The 21,293-nt window shown below is 35.2% G+C and overlaps 1 protein-coding gene across 2 annotated transcripts in view; it reads right to left on the reverse strand.

The window, feature by feature from the left end:
* Nucleotides 1–1,200: 1,200 nt before the first annotated feature.
* IL15 (interleukin 15) overlaps nucleotides 1,201–21,293 on the reverse strand; it is a 29,551-nt gene continuing 9,458 nt past the window's right edge. For both annotated transcript variants that reach the window (XM_041412104.1, XM_041412103.1), the window contains exons 2-7: nucleotides 19,764–19,893; nucleotides 3,717–3,817; nucleotides 3,224–3,305; nucleotides 2,916–2,957; nucleotides 1,933–2,076; nucleotides 1,201–1,406 (exon numbers count right to left, since the gene is read on the reverse strand). In XM_041412104.1, coding sequence (XP_041268038.1) covers nucleotides 1,293–1,406; nucleotides 1,933–2,076; nucleotides 2,916–2,957; nucleotides 3,224–3,305; nucleotides 3,717–3,817; nucleotides 19,764–19,826 — 546 coding nt within the window. In that variant the 5' untranslated portion in view covers nucleotides 19,827–19,893 and the 3' untranslated portion in view covers nucleotides 1,201–1,292. The remainder of the gene's footprint in view (nucleotides 1,407–1,932; nucleotides 2,077–2,915; nucleotides 2,958–3,223; nucleotides 3,306–3,716; nucleotides 3,818–19,763; nucleotides 19,894–21,293) is intronic.

The following is a 21,293-nucleotide window of genomic DNA, read 5'->3' on the forward strand; positions in this document are numbered from 1 at the left end:
TCAAAGCCAGAAATAAGGAAAGTCCCTTCATCTCTTTGACTAGAGACCAAAGTTGTAACTTGGTGTTACCTTTCCTGTGCACGTGACATCAGGTAAGGAAAAATCATATTCACTGCATATCACTGAATTAAGGAAAAATTTAAAATTCAAGACCATTTTATTTCATGCAAACTATGTAATAAACACTTCTGGTTTTGATGTTTTATGGTGGAAAATAATTTATTTCTTTTTTGTGATATTTCTACCAGTGATTAATGCTGATATCAATGTGCTTATGAATTTACCAACCTTTTTGTCTACAAGTCCCCCAGAAGATGACATCCCACATGCTCACATTTATGTTCTTCCTCTTGCAGTTTACTGGAGATTCATCTCCTCAGAGTGCTAAAGACTGATTGTTGGGAGCATCCCAACAATAAAAGAGAAGCAGACAGTGTGTTTGTTGCCATAATGAGATTGAAACTTCCTTCCCGGTAAGTGGACAGCTGAATGACTCAGCCATTTATCAGTTGAAGATAGAGAAATGGAGGTGCCTGGAGAAAATAATTACTTATTATGGATGGCAGCCAGTATGACATGAATATGAATCATGAGGAAAGCAGTTATTTTAGAAAGAGTCCAAAGGAGACTGGACAACATTACAGAAATACAAGAGGACAGGTGACTACACTGAGTCTTAGAAATATAGTTATGATTTCCAATAATTGGTCAAAAGTGATGCGTGTCTTCAAAGTTCTTTCCCAAAAGGAGACTAAAGTTACAAACCCTACTTCACAGGCAAGATTTCTATCTAATTCATAGATTTATTTTTTTTTAAGAGTGCAAGAGACTTGGTCAGCTCCTTTATTCCGAGAATTAAATTAACACTGCTTTGGTTGACATCTCAATTGAAATCTTTGGTAATCAATAAAGAAGTTGTAGTCATTACATTAATGAATAAAGTCATGTTAGAGGTAACAAATGAAGGAACAGAACATGTTGTTGGCTAAGTGAACCAAGCACCAGCTTTACCTTCTGTGAGAAGACTGGAGATAATTTTTAATGCCCATATGCTAGCATTGTACAAAAGGGGGACAAGGCAAAGAAGAGTCTTCACATAAATATTCTAATTTTTGACTTTGAGTTCTTGGGTAGAAGAAGTAATTGGGTTTACCTGAAAACCACAATGGAAACAGATATATTAAGAGAGAGCCAATAGGATTGTGATTTTTTTCAGGTTTATTTTTGGTGATAATCTAATTTATTTGACAGTGTTCCTGCAAGAATCTTGTTTCCCAGCTTATTTCTTTTGGTCAGTGTTTGCAATCCCTTTGTATAACCTTTTCAAAATTTTTTACAAATTCTGTAAAATTTTTTTCTTCGTATTCTTCACATTCTTTGCATTTTTCTGATTTTGTGGAAGCCAACTGAAAAAAAAAAAAAGCAATAGTAAAGTAGGATACTGATCCGTTCATTCTGATAGGGAATTAGGTTTTTTGCCCTGTTTTGGGGAATAATTCCACTGCAGGTAATGGCAATGGAATATATAAGTGGAGGCTTCCATGGTGTGTGCAGTTCCTGGCTTTTTGAATAAGACTGTCTTTGAGAGGTACATCATTTCAGTGAAAGATGCAAATTATTGTCCCTCTGAAAGTTAAGACACTTTTCTGCATGTGTCTAACTTATCAGACTGCAGGTACTGAAGCTGCAAACTGTCATTTACACACACACATTCAAACATCCTGAAATATGTAAGCATGCAGAAAAGTATTTGCTTTGATGGGAATTCTAAATGTGTTTTTCTAAAAACCAGTGATTTTTCATTACTACGAGTACAGGTAACTGGAAGCTCATTAGTTTTCATCCTACCATTTATGTAACAAAGAGGTATTTCTGCTACAGAAGTCATATTTTTAATTTGTCTTTTTTCCACACACCATTGGTGTTGCTTACCTTATTTTTTTCAAAGCTTTCATTTCCATTTTTCCATATGTTCCACACATCCTGTGTTTTGCTACAATTTTTGATACGACATTCTTGAATTATCACTTCTGTCTCTAAGAAAAAGCACCTCATGACAAGTTCTTGGCATTCTTCCTGAAAAAAAAATACAGTTGCAATAGTTTTATGACTAAAAAGGAATAAGCAAATGTAGGACATAATTTATTATATAATTTAAATACAGGTATGATATAAGTGAGATGTAATCTAAGATAAAATCAGCTACAAAGAGGCTGATTTTTACTTACTGGGTATCTTTTTTTACTATTCAAATACATTTGAATATCTGCAGAGAAGGGCTGTGAGAGCTAAGAACAAAAAGACCAAGCAGTTTGCTAAGATGGGGTGAAACATAGTGTCTTAGTGAAGAACATATAACTAAACATTGTGGAATTTATTTAATGTTATTCTAATAGTTTTAACACTTTAACTTAGAGACCTGAATTCAGAATGGGTAAGAGAGTAGAGGAAGGAGGTAATGCTCCCTTAAATGAAAAATGAAATGAAAAATGAAAAATTAATCCCAGAATTATTTTAGCATTGTTCGCCTTGAAAAAATTATTTTGAATCACATAATCACAGAATAGTTTGGTTTGGAAGGGACCTTAAAGGTCCTGTACTTCCAACCTCTCTGCTGTGCACAGGGACTCCTTTCTGTAGGCGAGGATGCTCAAAGCCCCACCCAACATGGCCTTGATCATCCCTTTCAATTGATTAATTTTAGCAGCAGATGACTAAATAAGGATAATTAATACCTGCTTCCATAATTTATCATAAACACATTGATTAGAATAACTATTTATTCCAAGGCAAATTATTTGATTTTAGATACTTTTATCAAATTAGAACAAGTCTACTTTAGGGGGTAATTTCTAGTAAGGCTATGAAGCCACCACATCAAACATTAGTTGTGGTCATATGTGAAGTTTACTTACATCCTCATCTGCATTTGCAGTGTATAAACTGACATCAATATCCTACAAGAAAACAAGAGTTGGAATTATAAACATTAGCTAACAAACACCATCCCTCTCCCTCTCACTAACATTACTTAGCTGAGTGCAGTGCTAAATATTTTATTAAGTCTTCTTCTATGATTGCTGACTGTTTTATGAACTTACTTTGGATGTCTTGATCCTTTCCAAATCTTCCAGAACTTGTTACTTAGCTGAGTGCAGTGCTAAGTATTTTATTAAGTCTTCTTCTATGATTATATGAAATGCTGACTGTTTTATGAACTTACTTTGGATGTCTTGATCCTTTCCAAATCTTCCAGAACTTCTGCCCACTTGCAATGACCGGCTTCTGTCTTTGGTACATAAGCACTAGAACAGAAGAGACACAGTGCCCATTACGCTAAATGGGAGGTATCTGCAACATTTATGCTGAAAAAAAGGACTCAGCATTGTAAGATATTGCAGATACAGTGTTTACATGTAAATACATATAGTAAATGTTTGGGGCAAGCAAGCATATTTGACAAATCATAAAATCACATAGATACATAAAAACTGCATCTCATGTCACATGCAGTATAAACAATGAGGGTTTTTTAGAAGGCCAGTATTAGAGAATATAATGCAAGAGAAAGGTTCAATTACCTAATGTAAAATACCTAAAATTCTTTTAAAGCGTAAAAGAGTGTCTCCACTCTCAGAAGTGACTGAAGACAAGTAACAGCTGTGATACTAAAAAATAAATAATTTGTAATTACTGTCTGATTGACATTAACTTACCATAGGAAGAAGATGATTAGTCCCATCCCATTCTTTAAAAGGCAAAAGCAATGGCTGTTCAGAAGCAGATACCTCAGACAAATACTTTTCAGGTGTGTTTTCTGAAAGACACAGCCAAGGTGATACCTTGTCACAATTTGATTCCACAGAATTTTGCTTTAGTACTGACTTAATTAACCAATTTTCCAAGACTTCCAATAAAGACAGCCCTGTTGTGTGTAGCTGGAAAGACCAACTGATTTGTAGCTTGGAGAAATACATAATCACTTTACCAAACAGCTGGTAGAAAATCAGATGCTGAAGGCACACTGTGAAAACCTGAACTCATCCTGGGCTCCCTATTTATTTATCAATTCATACTACAGGCTGCAATTGAATGCAGAGTCAATATTAAAGAACTTTTGTTTTCCACCTCTCCCTTGGCTACAATTTTTTATCCAAATTCAATTAATTGCCTACAACTTTAACTCCAATACTGTGGTTGCATATATGTGAGACTCTATATCAAATGCATAAAACACTATAGTTATGTGTACAAATGTTAAATAAAATATTTAGATATAGTATATACTTACATTTCTTTACACAGTGTATGTGTGTCTAATAGTGGGCAATGATGCATTTAAGAATTTCCTCAGTGGAGTTTAACAACTGGAAATAAGGAGAAGCTGTGAGAAGCTGTGTGTTGTCCATCAGGAAACATTTTCCTGTGCACAGCCTGGTAACCTTTGTTCCAAAGTCACAAACCCTTTGATTTAGCTGATGATGTGCCCTCACTGGCTCAGGTTAATTATCTGCTGCAGTGCAATGGTTTTGACCCAAGGGTTTGTTCCTTATCCAACATGCAATACTCTATAACTGACTCAAATGACATTTCTTTACCTGCAAACTTGCAAGTAAATATTTAAAAATGGACCAGAGAAGGGATGAAAATATCCAAATGGGAGGTCAGTCCATGCACCGTCAGGATTGCAGCTTACTTGCTTAAAGCCACCTTAATAAAGCAGAGCCAGGAGAGTAATGACCACACGTGTGATAGGATTTCCGGAAAGTATTTGTAACAAATATTTGCTACTCTCTTAAATAGAAAATGCTTTATATACATTGCAATCATTTTGTTTCCAATCCCCAAAGATAGAGCTGAAATAGCATAGTTACCTAATCCTACATAAATTTCCACGTTCAATAATGGGACACAGTGTCAGTCCCTTTTATCCTCTTTGTCCAAAACCTGTTAAATAAAAGCTATGTGAGTGAATGATACTGTGACAATCTAAATTGCAGTAAGGACAGAGCAGGTAACATCTCTTACATCTTCTGAACAATTTCCATATGGAACATGGTGTGTTATCATCAGCCAAAGTAAGTCTACAAGCAAGGCTAAACCTGTCACTGCTTCCACAACAAATGGAAATTGAAAATATGCTTACTAAACTCAAAATACAAAGTACTTGTACATGTATGGTTTTCAAATATACAGATAAAAAAGGAAAAGAATTATTAGCTGCATAAATATGGTGAAAAAAGCTAAATAATTTTGCTATAATATAACAGAAAGGCTTTATCCTTTTCACAGCTAACATTGATTTGAAATTGCCATGTTATTTCTTTTGGGTTTGGATTTTGTTCGTTTGCTTTTGTTAAATCTGCATACTAACTTCTTTCATTTGATATGCTAATCCTTAGAAAATATCCTATTTTGGTTGGGTTTGGGGTATTTTTTAGCATTATTATTATCTAAGTGAAGTCAGAAGTAGCCTTGTGGGGAAACTTCAAGTGTATTTAAAGAAATTTTAAACCTGATTGGTGAATACAGCTGAAGAAAGCATGTTTTAATCCCAAGTTTTAAGAAAATAATTTAAAGTATACTAGAAATATTTTACAATAGCTAAACATTTTTATCATTCTACAAGCTAGATTTTATTAAATGAGATGAGGTGGCAACAAATTAAAATATGAAAGACTTATGATGGGTCCATAAGCACAAACCAGCTTTGTAATTATAATAGCTTTATAATTTATAATTAGTGTTATGGGGTCTTAAAAAATTGATTTGAGAGGGAGGCCCAGACCAAATGAATTGTAAAATTTATGCTGCAGAACAAAGTTTTCATGTGAGGAAATAATACATTATGATATCTAGTGAATAATGGACCAGGGTTACCATTAGTTTGTCATTTGTTTCTTATTTTAAATAATTGTTCACTGTAATGACACTGGAACACTGTGTTCTTAATGACTGAATGTCTGCATCTTTGGTTTTCTTAAATATTGTAGGTAACCTTTATTGTAATAATTGCTGGTGTGAAATAAATGCTTAGTTTTTAGAAGTAATAGAAATCTTGTACTGATGATAAATATGTGAAAAATATACTACATGCATATTCTAAAGAGTACTCCATTTCTTCATGGAGAGGTTTCAATGTCAGCTACATCCCCCAACACACTCCTGTGCAGGCCTAATGCAGGGCCATTTTCTATTTGAATTTCTTAATTCTTTCATCCAAACTATTATTCAACAACAGAAGCATTGCTAGCCGGATTAGAAGCTTTTCCAAATCATTCTCCTGCCTTGAACACATAATATTGTAATGTCAAAATTTTCTTTGGATAATGTCTGGTTTTGATTTCTTACTCTGTGTAATCATTAACTAATTAATCTCTGTCTTCATTACATCTCTGGTAGCTTGTACCTTGTGTCCTGATTACTTGTTACTCTAAAGATCAAAGCCCTTGGAAGTGAATATATGCTCTTCCAAAAATAAATTATGATATACACAATGTTTGGGCAAGAAATGCTATTTTTTAATAATTAACTTAAATTAAGCATTTTAAGAGCAGTTACCTCTGAGTGATATCTAAGGTACAGTTGTATTGTTTTCTCTTTAAAGAAGCAAATCTGCAAGCAAATGAAAAAACCTTTCTTTAACAAAGCAGAAACAGCCAATGATTTTGCTGGTTTGGCTGTCACAGAAACAATAATCTAAGTTGCTCAAAAGAAAATATTCGTGGCTTTTGACAGTATTTAAGTTACATGTGATGGAAAATACAAACAGTTAAAATTACATGTTTCTGCCTATGTTTAGACCGTATATCTAAACTTCTTTATTAATATTTGCTTATAAATGTCTCCTTGAATCCTTGAGATAAGATATTCATAAATAAGAAAGTATATTTCCAGGCTATGCCATTTGGTTCTATTGGCAAAGGTCTTCTCTTTTTTCTCCTTATTTTGAACTGTATTTTTGTTCTTTATTTATATCTTTATTCCTCATCTGCTTCCTTGTTCTTGAAAACAAGTGACCAGAAGCATACAATGTACTCAGATCTTATGAGGGATTTAGAAACTGGTGATACCATTTTCAGTTTCTATGGGAAAAAGAGAACTACTGCCAGTGTTTTCTTCATGACTGGTGGCTCAGACCTCAGTATGTTTCCCTGCCAGAACTTTATGTCCACTTCTTTCAAAATCCTGGAATGTCCTGAGAGTCTTTCACCATTTGCAGAAAACTCTTACCCTATAAAACCCCTAGAGTCCTGAAGTCTAACCTTCTTAATTTTTGATTATTCTCAAATTTTCTGTAACTTCTTGACTTCAAGCATACAGACTTTTTCCTTGATTGGCCCCCTTTCCTGGTTCCCATGAGAAACCAGCATACAGCTTTTTTCCTTGATTGGCCCCCTTTCCTGGTTCCCATGAACAAACCAGCCTTCTCAAACACCTCTCTCTCATAACAATCTATTTTCCCATTTCTCATCTTCATTCTGTAGTGCAATAGACTTCTTGCACATTATTTAGTATTATTATTTTAGTTGGTCTCTTCTTCTCCCCTGTTCTAAAAATATGTGTCCTCAGCATTTTCTCTCTGGCTTCCTGTGTAGCAAAGTACTTTAAATCTTCTTTTCTCTGTTACTGCTGCAAATTTCCCTCTAAAATCTTACCATCACCTCCAGCTCTCTCCAGTCCTTTGGCATTTTATTAAGAAACATCTCATGCATAAAGTAGGGGTCTTTTTAGATCTGTATTCAAGTGCTGTCTACATCATGTAGAGCTGAGTTTTACACCCACTCATTTGCATTGCTGCAGCAATTCTTTGGTGTTTCTTTTCCCACAATAATTAGAGCCTCCTTTAGTGAACTCTGCCTCCTCCCCCAACAAAATCTCACCCCATGGCTCTTGCTCTGCTATCCTCTGCTTGTTGGCTCCACTAATTAATTGTTCTGTCCTCTTGCTCTAGTGCAATTACCTTCAAGGGGACAAACTACCAAGTAACTGCACAACTAGAGTGCTGCATCTATTCAAGGTTTTGTATTGTGCGTAATATTGGAGCTCCTTCTCTGCTCAGAAGCATACAGAATGTCAGAGTCCATAAGACTGAGAAGAAAATCAACTTTTTTCCCTAGTCTTGTACCAAAAGAACATTCTTTTCTAATTTTTTTTTTTTTCCGGGGGTGGAGCTATGGAGAGTAAAGATTTCATAAACTGTGACTGGAAGTGGAATGGAGCCCATAAATAAAGTAGTACTTCTGAACTAGATAGATGTTTCTATATTGAGCCCTCAAATAAGTAATTTTGAAATAAAATTTTCATGGATTATGAGTATGTTTTAGAGAAAAGACATGTTCCTTTTGTCTTGTCATAGAGTAAATGCTGAAAGTCAAAGAAGCAGTTTCACTGAAGAATCCCTCTGCTCCTTCATCCCTAAGTTCCTTTAGGCTTCATATAGGAAACAACCAAAGGGAAAGCAAGAAAAAAAGCCCTGAATTTGAATTAGTGTCAGAATGTAATTATTCAAATTTATAAACACAGAGAACCACATTGCTCTTCTCTGAGACAATAAGAAACTCTGTCGCAGCTGCTACCTGTATGTACAGCCCTCAAAACCACTGCCAAAAAAACTTATTTTACATCTCTGGTAACTTCTGAATACCATTTGATGCTGCAACTATTAAAGAGTTGCTTCCACACTATCATGGTGCCTGAATCCATTGTAGTTCCTCTTCTCCCTTCCTATCAGTCTTTGCACCGAGGCCTTGGAAATCTGCCCTCAAGCTCCACCAGGTGTTATCAGCAGCTCTCCTCCTCTAAGTTTTAATGTAAAGAGTGAGCTTTCCATGCTTCTGTCTGGTTTGTACTTACTGAACCAGAAAGGAAGCCAATAGAATTACTAGGTCGTAAACTGAATCACACAGCTGAATGCTTCTCTGGCTGAGAGCCAAACCATGCCTTGATTTGTTAAATGTTTAAGGTTTTATGACATGAAGTGCTTTCTTAACAGTTTTGTATTTAGCTAGAGTTAGGCTGGCTAAAGCATTTTTTTCTCAGCAATAAAACTGGGTATTCTTGAAATACAATTCCTATTTGGTTACTTTCCCCTCTCTCTCACCAAGAACTACAGCTTTTCTTGGTTTTGTTGTATAGTGGTGACATTCTTGTTGAGTACTATCCTACACGGCTTATTCTGCTAGTATCAGAGAAGTGTTAACCTTCAAAAGAGTATTCTCAGTAATCAGCATGGCAGGAGCCTCTCTCAGTTTACTCACATTTTGTATTTACATGTTCTTTGTTTGCTTAAGTAGTTGTTGATTTGCTTTGACAGTCCTTCCTTCTCCTGTATGTTCCTGATAATTGGCATTTATGCTAGAGAGTAAGGTTTGCAATGCCTGTTTGAAAATTTTGCTGAAAGGTCACAGAGTCATTGCTATTCCACTCAATGGAATAAACATCAGAACGTGAAATGTAAGAAGTTAAATATTTTCTTTTGACCTTTATTTTTTTTGCAAAATGTGCTTGAAGCCCAGAGCTCAGACTATTGCCTTGTGATGATGTGTCCTGTACTTAGCTATAGACCTTATATTTGCCAGGTAGCAAAATCCAGCCAGGAAAGAAAGCTAATATATGCTTCTTTCTCTTTTCATCCTTCCATGAAATGGCAGTCTTTTCAAGGTATCAATCATTCCTCAAATTGTGAAAGATCAACTTAATATTTTCTTCATGCAAGGATATATAATATTAATGCTAGGTTAGCTTGCCAAACACCATTGACACAGAGACTCCCCAAACTTTGCTAGTGGCAAAAATAATTTAGCTCAAATACACAGTAAAGAAAAAATTCAGAGAAAAAAAAAATCAAAAATCATTTGTAAGGCACAGATGGTTAGATTTGACCATTTATCCCCAAATGACACTTTCAGTATGCAATATGTAATAACTAATTAAAAGGCCTTTCAGAATAAGTTCTCACAGATAGATAAGCAGTGAGAATAAAAAGAGATTCGAAACGTAAAGGGCATTAATAAAACACACAAAATGGAGCCAGAACTAAGCTTTGTTTAGCAAAATGTGTTCTGATCTATACATTTGTTGTTAGGCACTCCTTGTGAAAATTGTGATATTTTTATCATAGCAAGAAATACCCAACAGGGAATGAGAACACAATTATGGATTAAGTTTCTGTGCCTTTAGGATAGGATATTAGAAACTAAAACAGTATTAAACATGGAAACTTGAACAGCAAAAAATTATAAATTATGTCATATTGATGCATAACATTGGAAACTCTGAGACCATAAAAATAATTGTTACAGGAACAGCTGTTGGACAAATAATATCTCATCCTTAGCAAAATACTCAGCTTAAAGACTGTGAGTAAGACCATATACTGATAGAGATCTGTAACACGCTTGTAATAGATGAAATACTAAAATTAGCAAATGTAGTTCTCAAAATTGTGATGTTAGGCAGTATTTTCAGAGCTTTTTTTGAAAAGGATTATAATCCATGGCCCTCTTTTACAGGGATACTTTTACTGGAATTTGTTGGATCCTGAATTAAAGAGGCATGGTGCAGTTTGAAACATTCTACTTTCTCTTCTGCTCCTAATGTTCTTTAAAGAGCAGAAATAAATCCTAATGTGTGACAATTGCAATAGCTTTCCTGAAAACAGTGACATTTTTATTTCCAGAGTTGTTGAGAATGTGACCAAAATATTAACCGGAGAAAAATAAAGTCATTGAACTGAGGAAGCAGCAACACAGACCACTGTAAACACATGAATAGGCAGAAAAAACTAGAATCAGGATTCTAAGAAAGAAGAACAAAATATCTCTATTACAGATTTATTTAATATAGGATAGACATAGAAAAGGAAAGAAAATTTGGAAAACAAAGTGTTTCTGTTTAATGTTCTTTACAAATGATTTATAAATAATAATGCAATAGACTTACAGCAACAGGACAATCATTCTTAGTCTCTTGTCTTTAGATACAGAAGTGATTATTGGAAAAGCTCTAGTGTGTGTGCTATGGAAACCTCCCTCTTTCGTGTAAATTTTGAATGTATTTTTGTATAATGTAGCCATTATGAGCTTGCACACTGAACCACTTTTTTCTCCATGTAACAGGGGCTGAGTGCAATACAGTAGTAGTGTATGTGCAACATGCACATTGTGGTAAAGCATACAGGGGGAATTGGTTAAAGATCAGATTTCTCCATAATATTTTCTTTCAAGCATGTTTTTTCATCACTTTTGAACAGTAAAGCTAGAAAGCAGTCTTATGTCATTCTAAGCAAGGGCTGATACAGTTTTATCTGCCTCACACTTATGGTCTCTATTTAAAAATAGAATAGTGACTGGTGATATTATTAACTGTGTGTCAAACTGTGTGCCTGAACACAACTCAGTTTTCTGAAGGCAGTAGAACTCTACTGTGGTATATAGGTTTTTCTTTGCTTTCCCAACAGCTTACTGCTTTCCTTGCTATAGAGCAAGGTACCTATTTCTCCTGAGTGGAAGGACAACATTGCAAACAATTTACTTTGCTGTCTTGCAAAGAACAGCAAACAAATTTGGGTTTTGGCAGATACCTATCCAAATAAGGTCCTCCTGGTCCGTAATCAAATGTAAAAGTTGGCAAAAATATCTGGCCATTCACATACAACCTGGTGTCTTTTGGTCTAAAAAGCATAATAGGCATTATGCACATAGAGACACGTGCCAGTATGCAACTGAAGACAGTAGGGAAAATTAATGGGAATTATCACAGATGAGTCCCAGGCTGCCACCTGGCTACTGAAACATCGCTGACTATATGCTGGAAGATGTTTAGACTTAGCTTTATACCCAAGTTTTATGACTGCATTTTCTATGACATGCTGCTCATAGTAAGTCTCTGGGCATTTCAGTTGGGACCTCAAGGAACCAAGGAGTAAGCTGACTCTGTACATGTAAGCATAAATCTTTGAGGTTTTTTAAAAACATCAGTGATAGCATTGGTTGTCTATTTCCAGAAGGGAAACAAAAGCAGAACAAAATGTGGTTGTGTTGCACCTGTCTCAGGTCAGAGTGAACACATCAGCACATTCTAGCTACTTTGATAGATTACACCAACTCCCAAACAAAAACCAGAGCTGTTGCCCAAGCAAACAGTGCAAAAATAATTATTTGAAGGCTCAAAAGAGCACAAACTTTCTCCACTGTTCCTTGTGCCCTCTCCACAGGACACACAAACTGGCTAATCAGCATAGCAGAGTATGGATGAAATGTGCATGCTGAAGGATTTTACATTTTCCTTTCCTAAAACCAGGAACTTTACATTTCTAAGTGTCTAAGCTCACTCATTTTTGCTCCTATGCTCCAGCAGCTGAATTTTTGAACTATTGTACTAGACTACTCCTCATGAGAAAACACACCTTGAAGTTTCCCAAGCTTTTGCAAGAACACGTCCAGCAGCATTTCAGACCCAGGAAACAAAATGTTCTTCCTAATTATTTTTTTTATTTTTCCATTATGCATTCATGTCATTACTGTATGCTGCCTCAGAAAGTTTTTCTTGCAATTGATTAGGCTACATTGAATGCTTTCATTTGTTTTACACTTGGACATTGAGCCTGCAAGTTGCCGTGTCTGCTTTTGTCCCACTAGGTTTTCTACCTTTTGCTTTCAGAGCCTGAAGGACATTATTGATATTTATCTTATACTTGTATAGACAGCTAGCAACAGTTTCACATCAGAGTGGCCACAGGAGTCATCTCGCTGATGACCTGTTTCATATCAGAACTTCTTTACACAGCTTCTGCACACTCAAAGGCCTGCAGAAAATCCTGCTGGAAGAATTATGTTCCATATAATGACATTTCATTAGCCTGTGCTTGTCTCCTGTAGTACATACCTTATGGGTAATAGGATGAGGTTATATTCATAACAGGCTAAAATAGGTACACGCTCCTAATATGAATTAGAGAAGCACACAGAATTTAGGAATAGCAGAGCTGACTGCAAGCAAAGCCTGATGGCTCCATCTACTTCCAGCTGAGAATACCAAGGGAAGAGCATATTGATATCTCCCTCATATATCATTTTTTTCCAGTAAAAGAGACTGCTTATAAATCTTGTCAAATTTGGGGCTAACATTTGCAAGTTTATAACTTCTCTAGCCCTTTTCCCCCTGCTGTTTACAGCATAGATAAATATTTGCTTTTTAATTAGTTTATTAGAAGGTTTTGTAAAGATTTCTTCAGTGTAAATATTCTTTCAGCTTACATTTCAATTTTTATCACCACCGTTAACTTCTAAACATAAAATATCATGGCAAGTATTATGTTAATGAGGCGTCTTCATAATGTAGTTTTCTGGAGAGCACTGGTTTTACCCACATATATAACCTAAGAGAACATAACTTTCTTTTTTTAGTTCAGATCAAGTTTTCTAAAAGTCACAATGTCACAATGAATAAATAATTGAATAAAAATGTATATTATTTTCAGACATTACAATGGAGGAAACGCTGGTGTCTATCCTTTTCCTGAAAACAAGTACTTTATTTTTTGTGGGTTTGACCTCTTTATTTTTCTTTCAATTTGCCAGGCACTGTGAGAACATTGTCATCATTTCAAAACTGAGCAATGTAACTGAGAGAAAACAAATTTCTTCTCTCTTAGTTTTCAGCGATGAATTACAAAAAACATGGGCTTTTGTTTACTAATTCTAGATACCTGGGAAAATATAGCGTACTTTCAAGATTACTTTTTACACAAAGGCAGGAATGTGTAAAATTTTTCAGAGCATGTAGCAAAGTTGCAGCCCATCAACCCAAGTACCAACCCAAGTTTGTTGTCAGCTGAAGGGATGATAAATACCAGTTTATTCTATTCATTTCAGTAAGAGTGAAGCATTTATACTAATCAAATGCTTAGCATATTTTTTGTAAATGTGCTTCCTTGTCCTTCAGAAAATCTGAGGGACATTGAGCAAAAAGAATAACTATTACTTTGAGAGTGTTCTCTTTTTAATTCTACATGAGAAATAGTTTAGCTAGTCACGTTTAACTCACACAAGACAAGATTCAAATATTCTTTGATCATGTTATTTCCAGTCCAATTTCTTTGGCATCCAGACTGACAAAAATTGTAAGTACATTACGAAACAAACTAGAAAGCAAAAAGTTGTTGTTTACAATTTTATAGGATAAAACCTTTGTAACAGCTTAGAATCTGAGTGTAGCTGAAAAAAAATTGCTTAAAATATGGCATTTTGGTTTCTTTCTGGTTAGAAATACCAAGTGGGATGTTTAAATAAAGATTTTTCCATTTGCAAAAGTTTTAATTGGTTATATGAATTAGATAAAATGATCCTTTAGAAAATAATTAAAGTATAAACAGAAATAAAAACTAGTTTTTATTACTTAAATGAAGGCTATTTTGTTTTCTGATATTTAAGTCCAGACAAAACAGGTGTCATAGGCTGCTTTGAGATAAATCATTCTGTCCCAGTTTTTGGATGCTCCAACTTTTGATATGGTTTGAGCACTGAACTCTTAGAAAAGGTACTGGCAAAACCCTTCAGGTCCTAAAGACCTGAGGCAGAGAATGACTTGTAGCATTTACTGAACCATGTTGTTGTTGAAAAGTCACTTTTACAAAGTGTAATACAGAACTTGAGTTCATTCTCAACACTTTATCTTGCTCAGAGTTTCAGTCAAATAATTTTCTTGTTAAAAATTGTCACAATTTATAACAATTTATGTTATGCATAAATACATAAATTTGCATTATTGTCAGGTTGTTCATCTTTAGCTGGAGAAAAACTACTAGAAAACTACTTTGTCCTCACTGTGACCTGTGTATCCTGAAATTGCACACAGTTTAAAATGAGACCTGAAATATTAATGTTTCATTTAAATTATGCAAAATAATCTACAGCAACCACAAAATCTTATGAATCTGAGAGATATTTTCAGTTACACGAGGACAGGAGATGAGTAAGGGTTCTGTCCAACAAAAAAAAAAAAAAAAAAAAAAAAAAAAAAAAAAAAAAAAAAGAAGAAGGAAAAAAGGAAAAAGACAGTAAAAGGAAGGAATTGTTTCAAAAGTAGGACATGAGATAAGTTAAATTTAAATGCTACAAAGGAAAGCTATACTTGGTGTTCTAATCAGCTAGAGACAATACAAATGGTAACAGCAGGTACCTATAGTAGAGTTTTTTAGCCTGGGTTTATGCCCACACTCTTGAATGCCAATGTACATTTTCAGGTAAACAACCATCCTGCTCCAAAGATAGTAAAAGTGGTCAATCTTAGGATAAAATGTCCTCACAAATCAGCATAAACTCTACTTAGCAACAACTAAAACCTGAGTTTTATTAACATTATTCTCATCTCAGTTCCAAAACACAGCATTGTACCAGGTACTTGGAAGAAAATTAGCTCTATTCCAGTCACAAGGGCATGAAGACACATGCCCCTAAAATGCCACAGCATACCTCTCAAGCTAAATGGGCAATTTTACCTGCAAATCAGCAGCAGATAGAATAAGAAATTTTGTAGTTGATTCATATGATTCCAGACCTTAATGTTGATATATTATCATCTCCCCTTTGCATTAGTGTCATGATACAAAATGAAATTCACATCATTTACTACAAAAAACTTTAAAATCAGGCCTCTTCAGTAGCCCAGAGAGCTGTATCTTTGAAGGACTGAATCCATCAAAATATGCTTGAAAATTCTAAGATAATGTAAATTATAGCACAACCTTTCATTCTGAATAGAAGCAAGGGAACAGGAAAATGGGGTTAGTCTCTAACTGTGTGGAACAAGATAATGGGGCGAGAAACATCTCTTTTGTGTGAAACAAAAGGAGCAGGCAAAAAGCTGTAGTCCATTAAATAATACTGTGTTTGTCTGGAATTGTAATAAAACAAAATCAAAAAGGAAAAACATGTAGTTATATGGTTTGTTTCTGTGGGAAATGGGAAGTCACAGGAGCAGTCTCTCTACTTGTGTGTGATAGATTCTAGGAAACGATAGATTCTAGGAAACACAAACAACTGGTTAAATGAGAAAAATTGCAGAGCAATTAAGGAGAGAGAAAAGAAGAGCACAAATCATGCAAATCAAGGCTCTCTGCTGAAAAGTTTGCCTGAATGCAAGACAAGGAGATGTGAAGAAAAGCATACTTAGGATTCAAGAGAGAGGGAAAATACCCACACAAGAAGTCAGCCAAGACATAAAGGTTAATAACTCTATTTTGCAAAGAGTATTGTGCGACATAAATAATCTGGTGCATTGTGTCATGTTGCAGGAGAAACAGCTACATTTATAGCAGCCTTTTCTTTAGAAGTTTAGTTGGAAGCTGTCTGAGAGGGTAGAAAAGAGAATTGCATGACAAAGATATATTTTAATACAAACTCTACTTTTTTTATAACTAACAGAATTAATCGAAGAAACTGTTATTTCCATACCTGTTTTCCTTAAATCAGCACATACAAATGCCACTGTGAGGTCTTTTCGTCCCTTAACTGCTGTCTAACCTCCCCAGGATATCTGTTAGAAACTAATAGGGGATTGTGATTGTAGTCAGTCCAACAAAATCCCACATTCCCTATGAAAGGACTTAATTAATCACCTGTCTTGGAATGAAGTAAAACTTCTAGATTGTGTTTAGAGGGGGAAATTTTCTTAATTAAAAAAAAGTGCTAGTACACTGCCACTTGAATTTGCTTTCATTTGAAAGTAAGTCACCATGGTGACATTTTTCTCTCTTTCCTCCAGGGGGAAAGAAAAAAAAAAAAAAGCTTTGAATAAACTTAATAAACTTTACCTAGTATAACTTCATTCAGGAAAGTATTATTTCTCGGCTTGGGTAACTACCACTGAATACTGTGACAGAACAGTGATTCACAAATATGTGCTGGACACTCATATGATATCACTCCACTGCTGTGCCTGTGATTCAGTCACCAGACAAAATATGCAGGCAGGAGGATCTCAAGAGACTGTAGAATGACCCATGGAAGAGACTTTGTTTGTTATCCTCACTTGGGAGCTAGGGAACATAAAATATTACATCAATTTCTCCTTGGCAACAATGATGAAAATTGTGTTTTTCCTAAGTTATGGAATGGTTGTTTCAAGGTCTTCCCCTTGTTCCCACTACCATCTGGAAAACTTGGAGGCAGAACACATCTTCATTCAGCTTTGCAAAAAAGGCCTGATTCCAGCTTTGGCCAGGGATGTCAGAGGACTGAAGTTAATGGAACACGGACAGGAGAAAAATCCTGCTTGCCCTAGTGGCTCTTAGAATCAATGAAGAAATACACCAGATGAAACATACATCTCCTCACTCTTTTTAAATTTTGTTCTCATTGCTATGTTAGTTTAATGGTTTATACTAAAGAAGCATGTCAGGTGAAACTCATCCAGCAATCTCCTTAACAGTGACCTTCTAGAACCACGGAAGAGCACCACAGCTCACAGACTTGCCCTGAACAGGAGCTTCTTCAGTACCTTGGGTAAGGGGTTATTTGTGAGCCTATAGATTAACATCTCCTTTGCTTCCTTGTCAAGTTCAAAAGGATCAGCTACTTTCTAACTTTTTGTTTACGGCCTCTTTTCTTCAGGTGTAGGAAGATAACTCACAACAAAGTGGCCAACAGACAGATTCTGTTACTCAGCCATTTTGGTAATGGAAGGCTGATCTAATTTCTGGGAAACTGACTGTGAACCTTGGTTCCTAAATTTCTGCTAATGTTGTAACTACCTGCCTGCTCTGCAAAGAGTGATACCTCTTTAAGCTGATCTCTGGAAACTGTTCTGAAACTTCTGATATCAGAGTGTACTTAAGTTAGTTTTTGTGCAGTAGTTTTAAAGACTATTTTATATAAATAATCTCCATTGAAAACAAATGAAAAGATAGCTCATCTAGAAAAGCATCATATAGTTCAAGTCCTTAATGATTATTAAAGATTTAAAGAAAAAAATATTACAAAACAATCACAGAGTGCACAACGATACATTTATTCTTAGCGGTTGGAATCCCTCAGCTTTTTTCCTAACAGTAGATTATTCTACTATGATTTATATTTTCAACTTATCTGCACTTTTAATTCTTTTAAGGGACACAACATAGGTGTTGCACCTATATGCTATATCTGGCTGGGTGTTACACCTGTTTTTAGAAACTAAACCTTATTGAGAAGGATGTCTTTTTGCTTGTACCTTCATCATTGACTGTGTATAAATACAAGAAACAGCATAAAATTGTTAATTTAAGAGATGATAAATTAATGGCAAAAAATATTACACTTGCATATACCTTTAAAGGGGTACTGGTACAGTTGTATTTTAAAATGTTCACTGTCTTTGGGAGCTAACAGAATTGCTTCCAGAACACATGAGATGTTTTAATTTATCATGAAGGACGAAGGCATTTAATAGGTAAGTCATAACAGAGGAAACGTTAGTATGACCATATGGCAAAACAAACTTGTTTTCTGCTAGTCATTCAATCCTGTGTCTGCATCTTGCTACTTTTTATATTCTTTTAAGAGCTGTTGAGGAAATCCTGTAGTCAAACACTGGCTGAATGTGCATTTGAAATTCTCAGTGTAAATACTTATTTGCTTGTCATGCATTTGATTTTTTCACAGCCTTAGAAGAGTAAATAACCTTAGGTTATTTGCATGTATTACTGGCAATCATTGTGGAAGAACTGGCATGCTCAAGACAGTGACTCATTACCTGCTTCCAACTTTCCATAGCTTTCATTGGTGACACTTGAGTTCCAAATTTTTCTCCAAAATCAGGAGGTCTATATTTTCATGCTTTTAATAAAAGCTTAGACTGATGCAATCACTCTGGCACTTTGCATGAATTCATACAAAGCTATTGGGTAAACAGTAATTAACTCAAATTTGAGATGATTAATTGGTTTTGTGACTTCTGTAGAAAAAATACTGGAAAGCCAGCATAAAAGATGAGAAAGACTGAGCATAGGACTAATTAACATAAGAATCATCCACCAAAAGAAGAATTAATATGAATAAGAGAACTATGTGACTCATAGCCAATGAACATTAATGCCTCTGTTTGCTAAAATTTTATAAATTGCGAAGAGTTTCAATAGTTGTTGTGCTGGCTTTGTGGAGGTGCCATCCAGCCTCCATTTCTGGACAGAAGTGTAAGTATGTCTAATTACCTCATGTCTGTGTGTGAATCTGCCTGTTGCACAACCTGCTTTGGGACAACACCAAAAGCTAATGACTTTGGTGTTATGAAAAGGTCACCTGGCCACACCACCTACAGGAAATGCAACTGCTACTGAATCATCTAGGAGATGTGTGGGGAGCTCTGAAGAGTGCTACAGAGGCTGGACACTTTTAAGGATTTCACCCCACAGTAAAGAGTGTAGTAAATACTCTCAAAGATCAGGGGTTTTGGCCTCACATGTTGTGAAATATCAGCCAGACACAGGGATTAGGACCGAGCAGAAAAGTTGGCTAGAATTTACTGTGCCACAAATCAACTGAAAAATATGAATGTGAAAAAAACTCAGACCTATTTATGATGTAATTCTGGTAAAACTGAACAACAAGTAGTGGAAAAACCAACGTAAAAATAATAGAGTGTAAGGATTTAATCTAAAATACTGGAGATGTTTCCAAGCCTTAAATTTGCTTTATTACCTACTTTTCATGTTGGGTTGCAAAATAACATTAAAAGCTTTGGTGAAATTTGAAAAAATGTCATGTTGTTTAAATGATCCTTACCTGACCCTGCAGCCTGCTCAATGCTCCAGCAGAGTTTTGTGTTTGCTGTGCCTTCCCCAGCATCCTGCCTGCTGGACCATTACTCAGAAGAGAAGAACAGCATCTGGATCAGGAAACTACATTTTGGGACCTATATGTGGGGGGAAAAAATGTAAGTATAAAGCCACAATAGATTTCTGAGTGGCTTTCAGCCTATCCATTAAGATCATTCAAAGCAGGAAGCCTCTGAAATTTTGTGAGTAACTTCTGCAAGTCCCCTGTATGTATTCTAAATCAATGGAAAACACAAGACAGAGTTTTTGAAAAAATTATTTTTATTTAGATAGTAGAATCCTATATTTGAATTCTGTAGCATAAAGGGGTTCCCCTGGAAAATATGTATTGTCAGCAATGGGTAATCTTTGTGATTTCTCAAGACAATCACGGTGATTGTCTAACATGCTCATTGCCCTTTTTATTACCTTTTTACAGATGACACAATAAAATAAAATTGGAAGGTTTCACTTTTCTTTTATAATTTTTTTCCCTAGATTCATGTTCAAATCTTGCAAGTTTTGTGGTTGGAGAAACAAGCTAATTTTTGTTCAAGCAATAGATTTTTTACTCACAGCAAGAGCTCAAAGAGATACAGCAGAAAATGAAAGCATGTTGACAGAACAGCTTATTTGGACATTAATATTAGTATTTTTATAAAAGTAGTTCCAACATAATCTGCAAGAAAATAAATGTGTGAAGGAGGCTCCCTATAGAAGTTGAAGAAGCTCCATCCTCAGAGGTACTAAAAAATCAATCAAAGCTGGAGCAACCTGCTGTGATTTCAAAGGTAGCTGAGCTTTAGGTGGGAGGCATGAAGAAGGGCCCTTCCAAATATGTGCCTCTTCCAAATATGAACTATACAATGAAATTAATCCTTGAATTAAAAGAAATATGGTGGAGAATGGAAATATGAAAATACACACAGATGTGTGATTGCATAAGCATTGTCTTCTCAGAAAATTAAGCACAGAGAATTTCAGAGATATGGGCTGAGAACACAGTCTTGCTTCTGTAATGTGTAAAGGCACTATTGCCAGTTTTGTAGCCCAGCAGCTAGGTCTCAAACAATAAGACTCAGTTTCAGTTACCTGTATTTTGATCAAAATGAACTTATTCGAGCTGGAATTTTCTACAATTAATTATTTACTCAGGGTAGTGATTTTCTTTTAAGTCCCTTTAAAGGAGTAATTCACTCATTTCCAGAAACAAATTAACAGGAAAAATGCATTTCTTTCACATATATATATATATATATATATATATATAATGTTTGTAAGTATTTAATTGAAGCTGTGCTTTGTGGTAGTGTTTTCAAGTTTGGCCGCCTAGAAAACCTGCATAAACTTTGTCAGGTCCTGAGTGGCTTATTTTATTTACATAATTGCAGAAGAGATTTTTTGGCATTGTGTAGGTGGTCTCCAGCACTCTCTTCACTGACATATTCCATCTCAGAGCTTCCAAGACAAGCAGAACTTTTTGTGTTTGTGTACATAG

This window comes from Onychostruthus taczanowskii, unplaced genomic scaffold (assembly GCF_017590055.1).
Source record: "Onychostruthus taczanowskii isolate IOZ18803 unplaced genomic scaffold, ASM1759005v1 scaffold38, whole genome shotgun sequence".
Lineage (NCBI taxonomy): Eukaryota > Metazoa > Chordata > Aves > Passeriformes > Passeridae > Onychostruthus > Onychostruthus taczanowskii.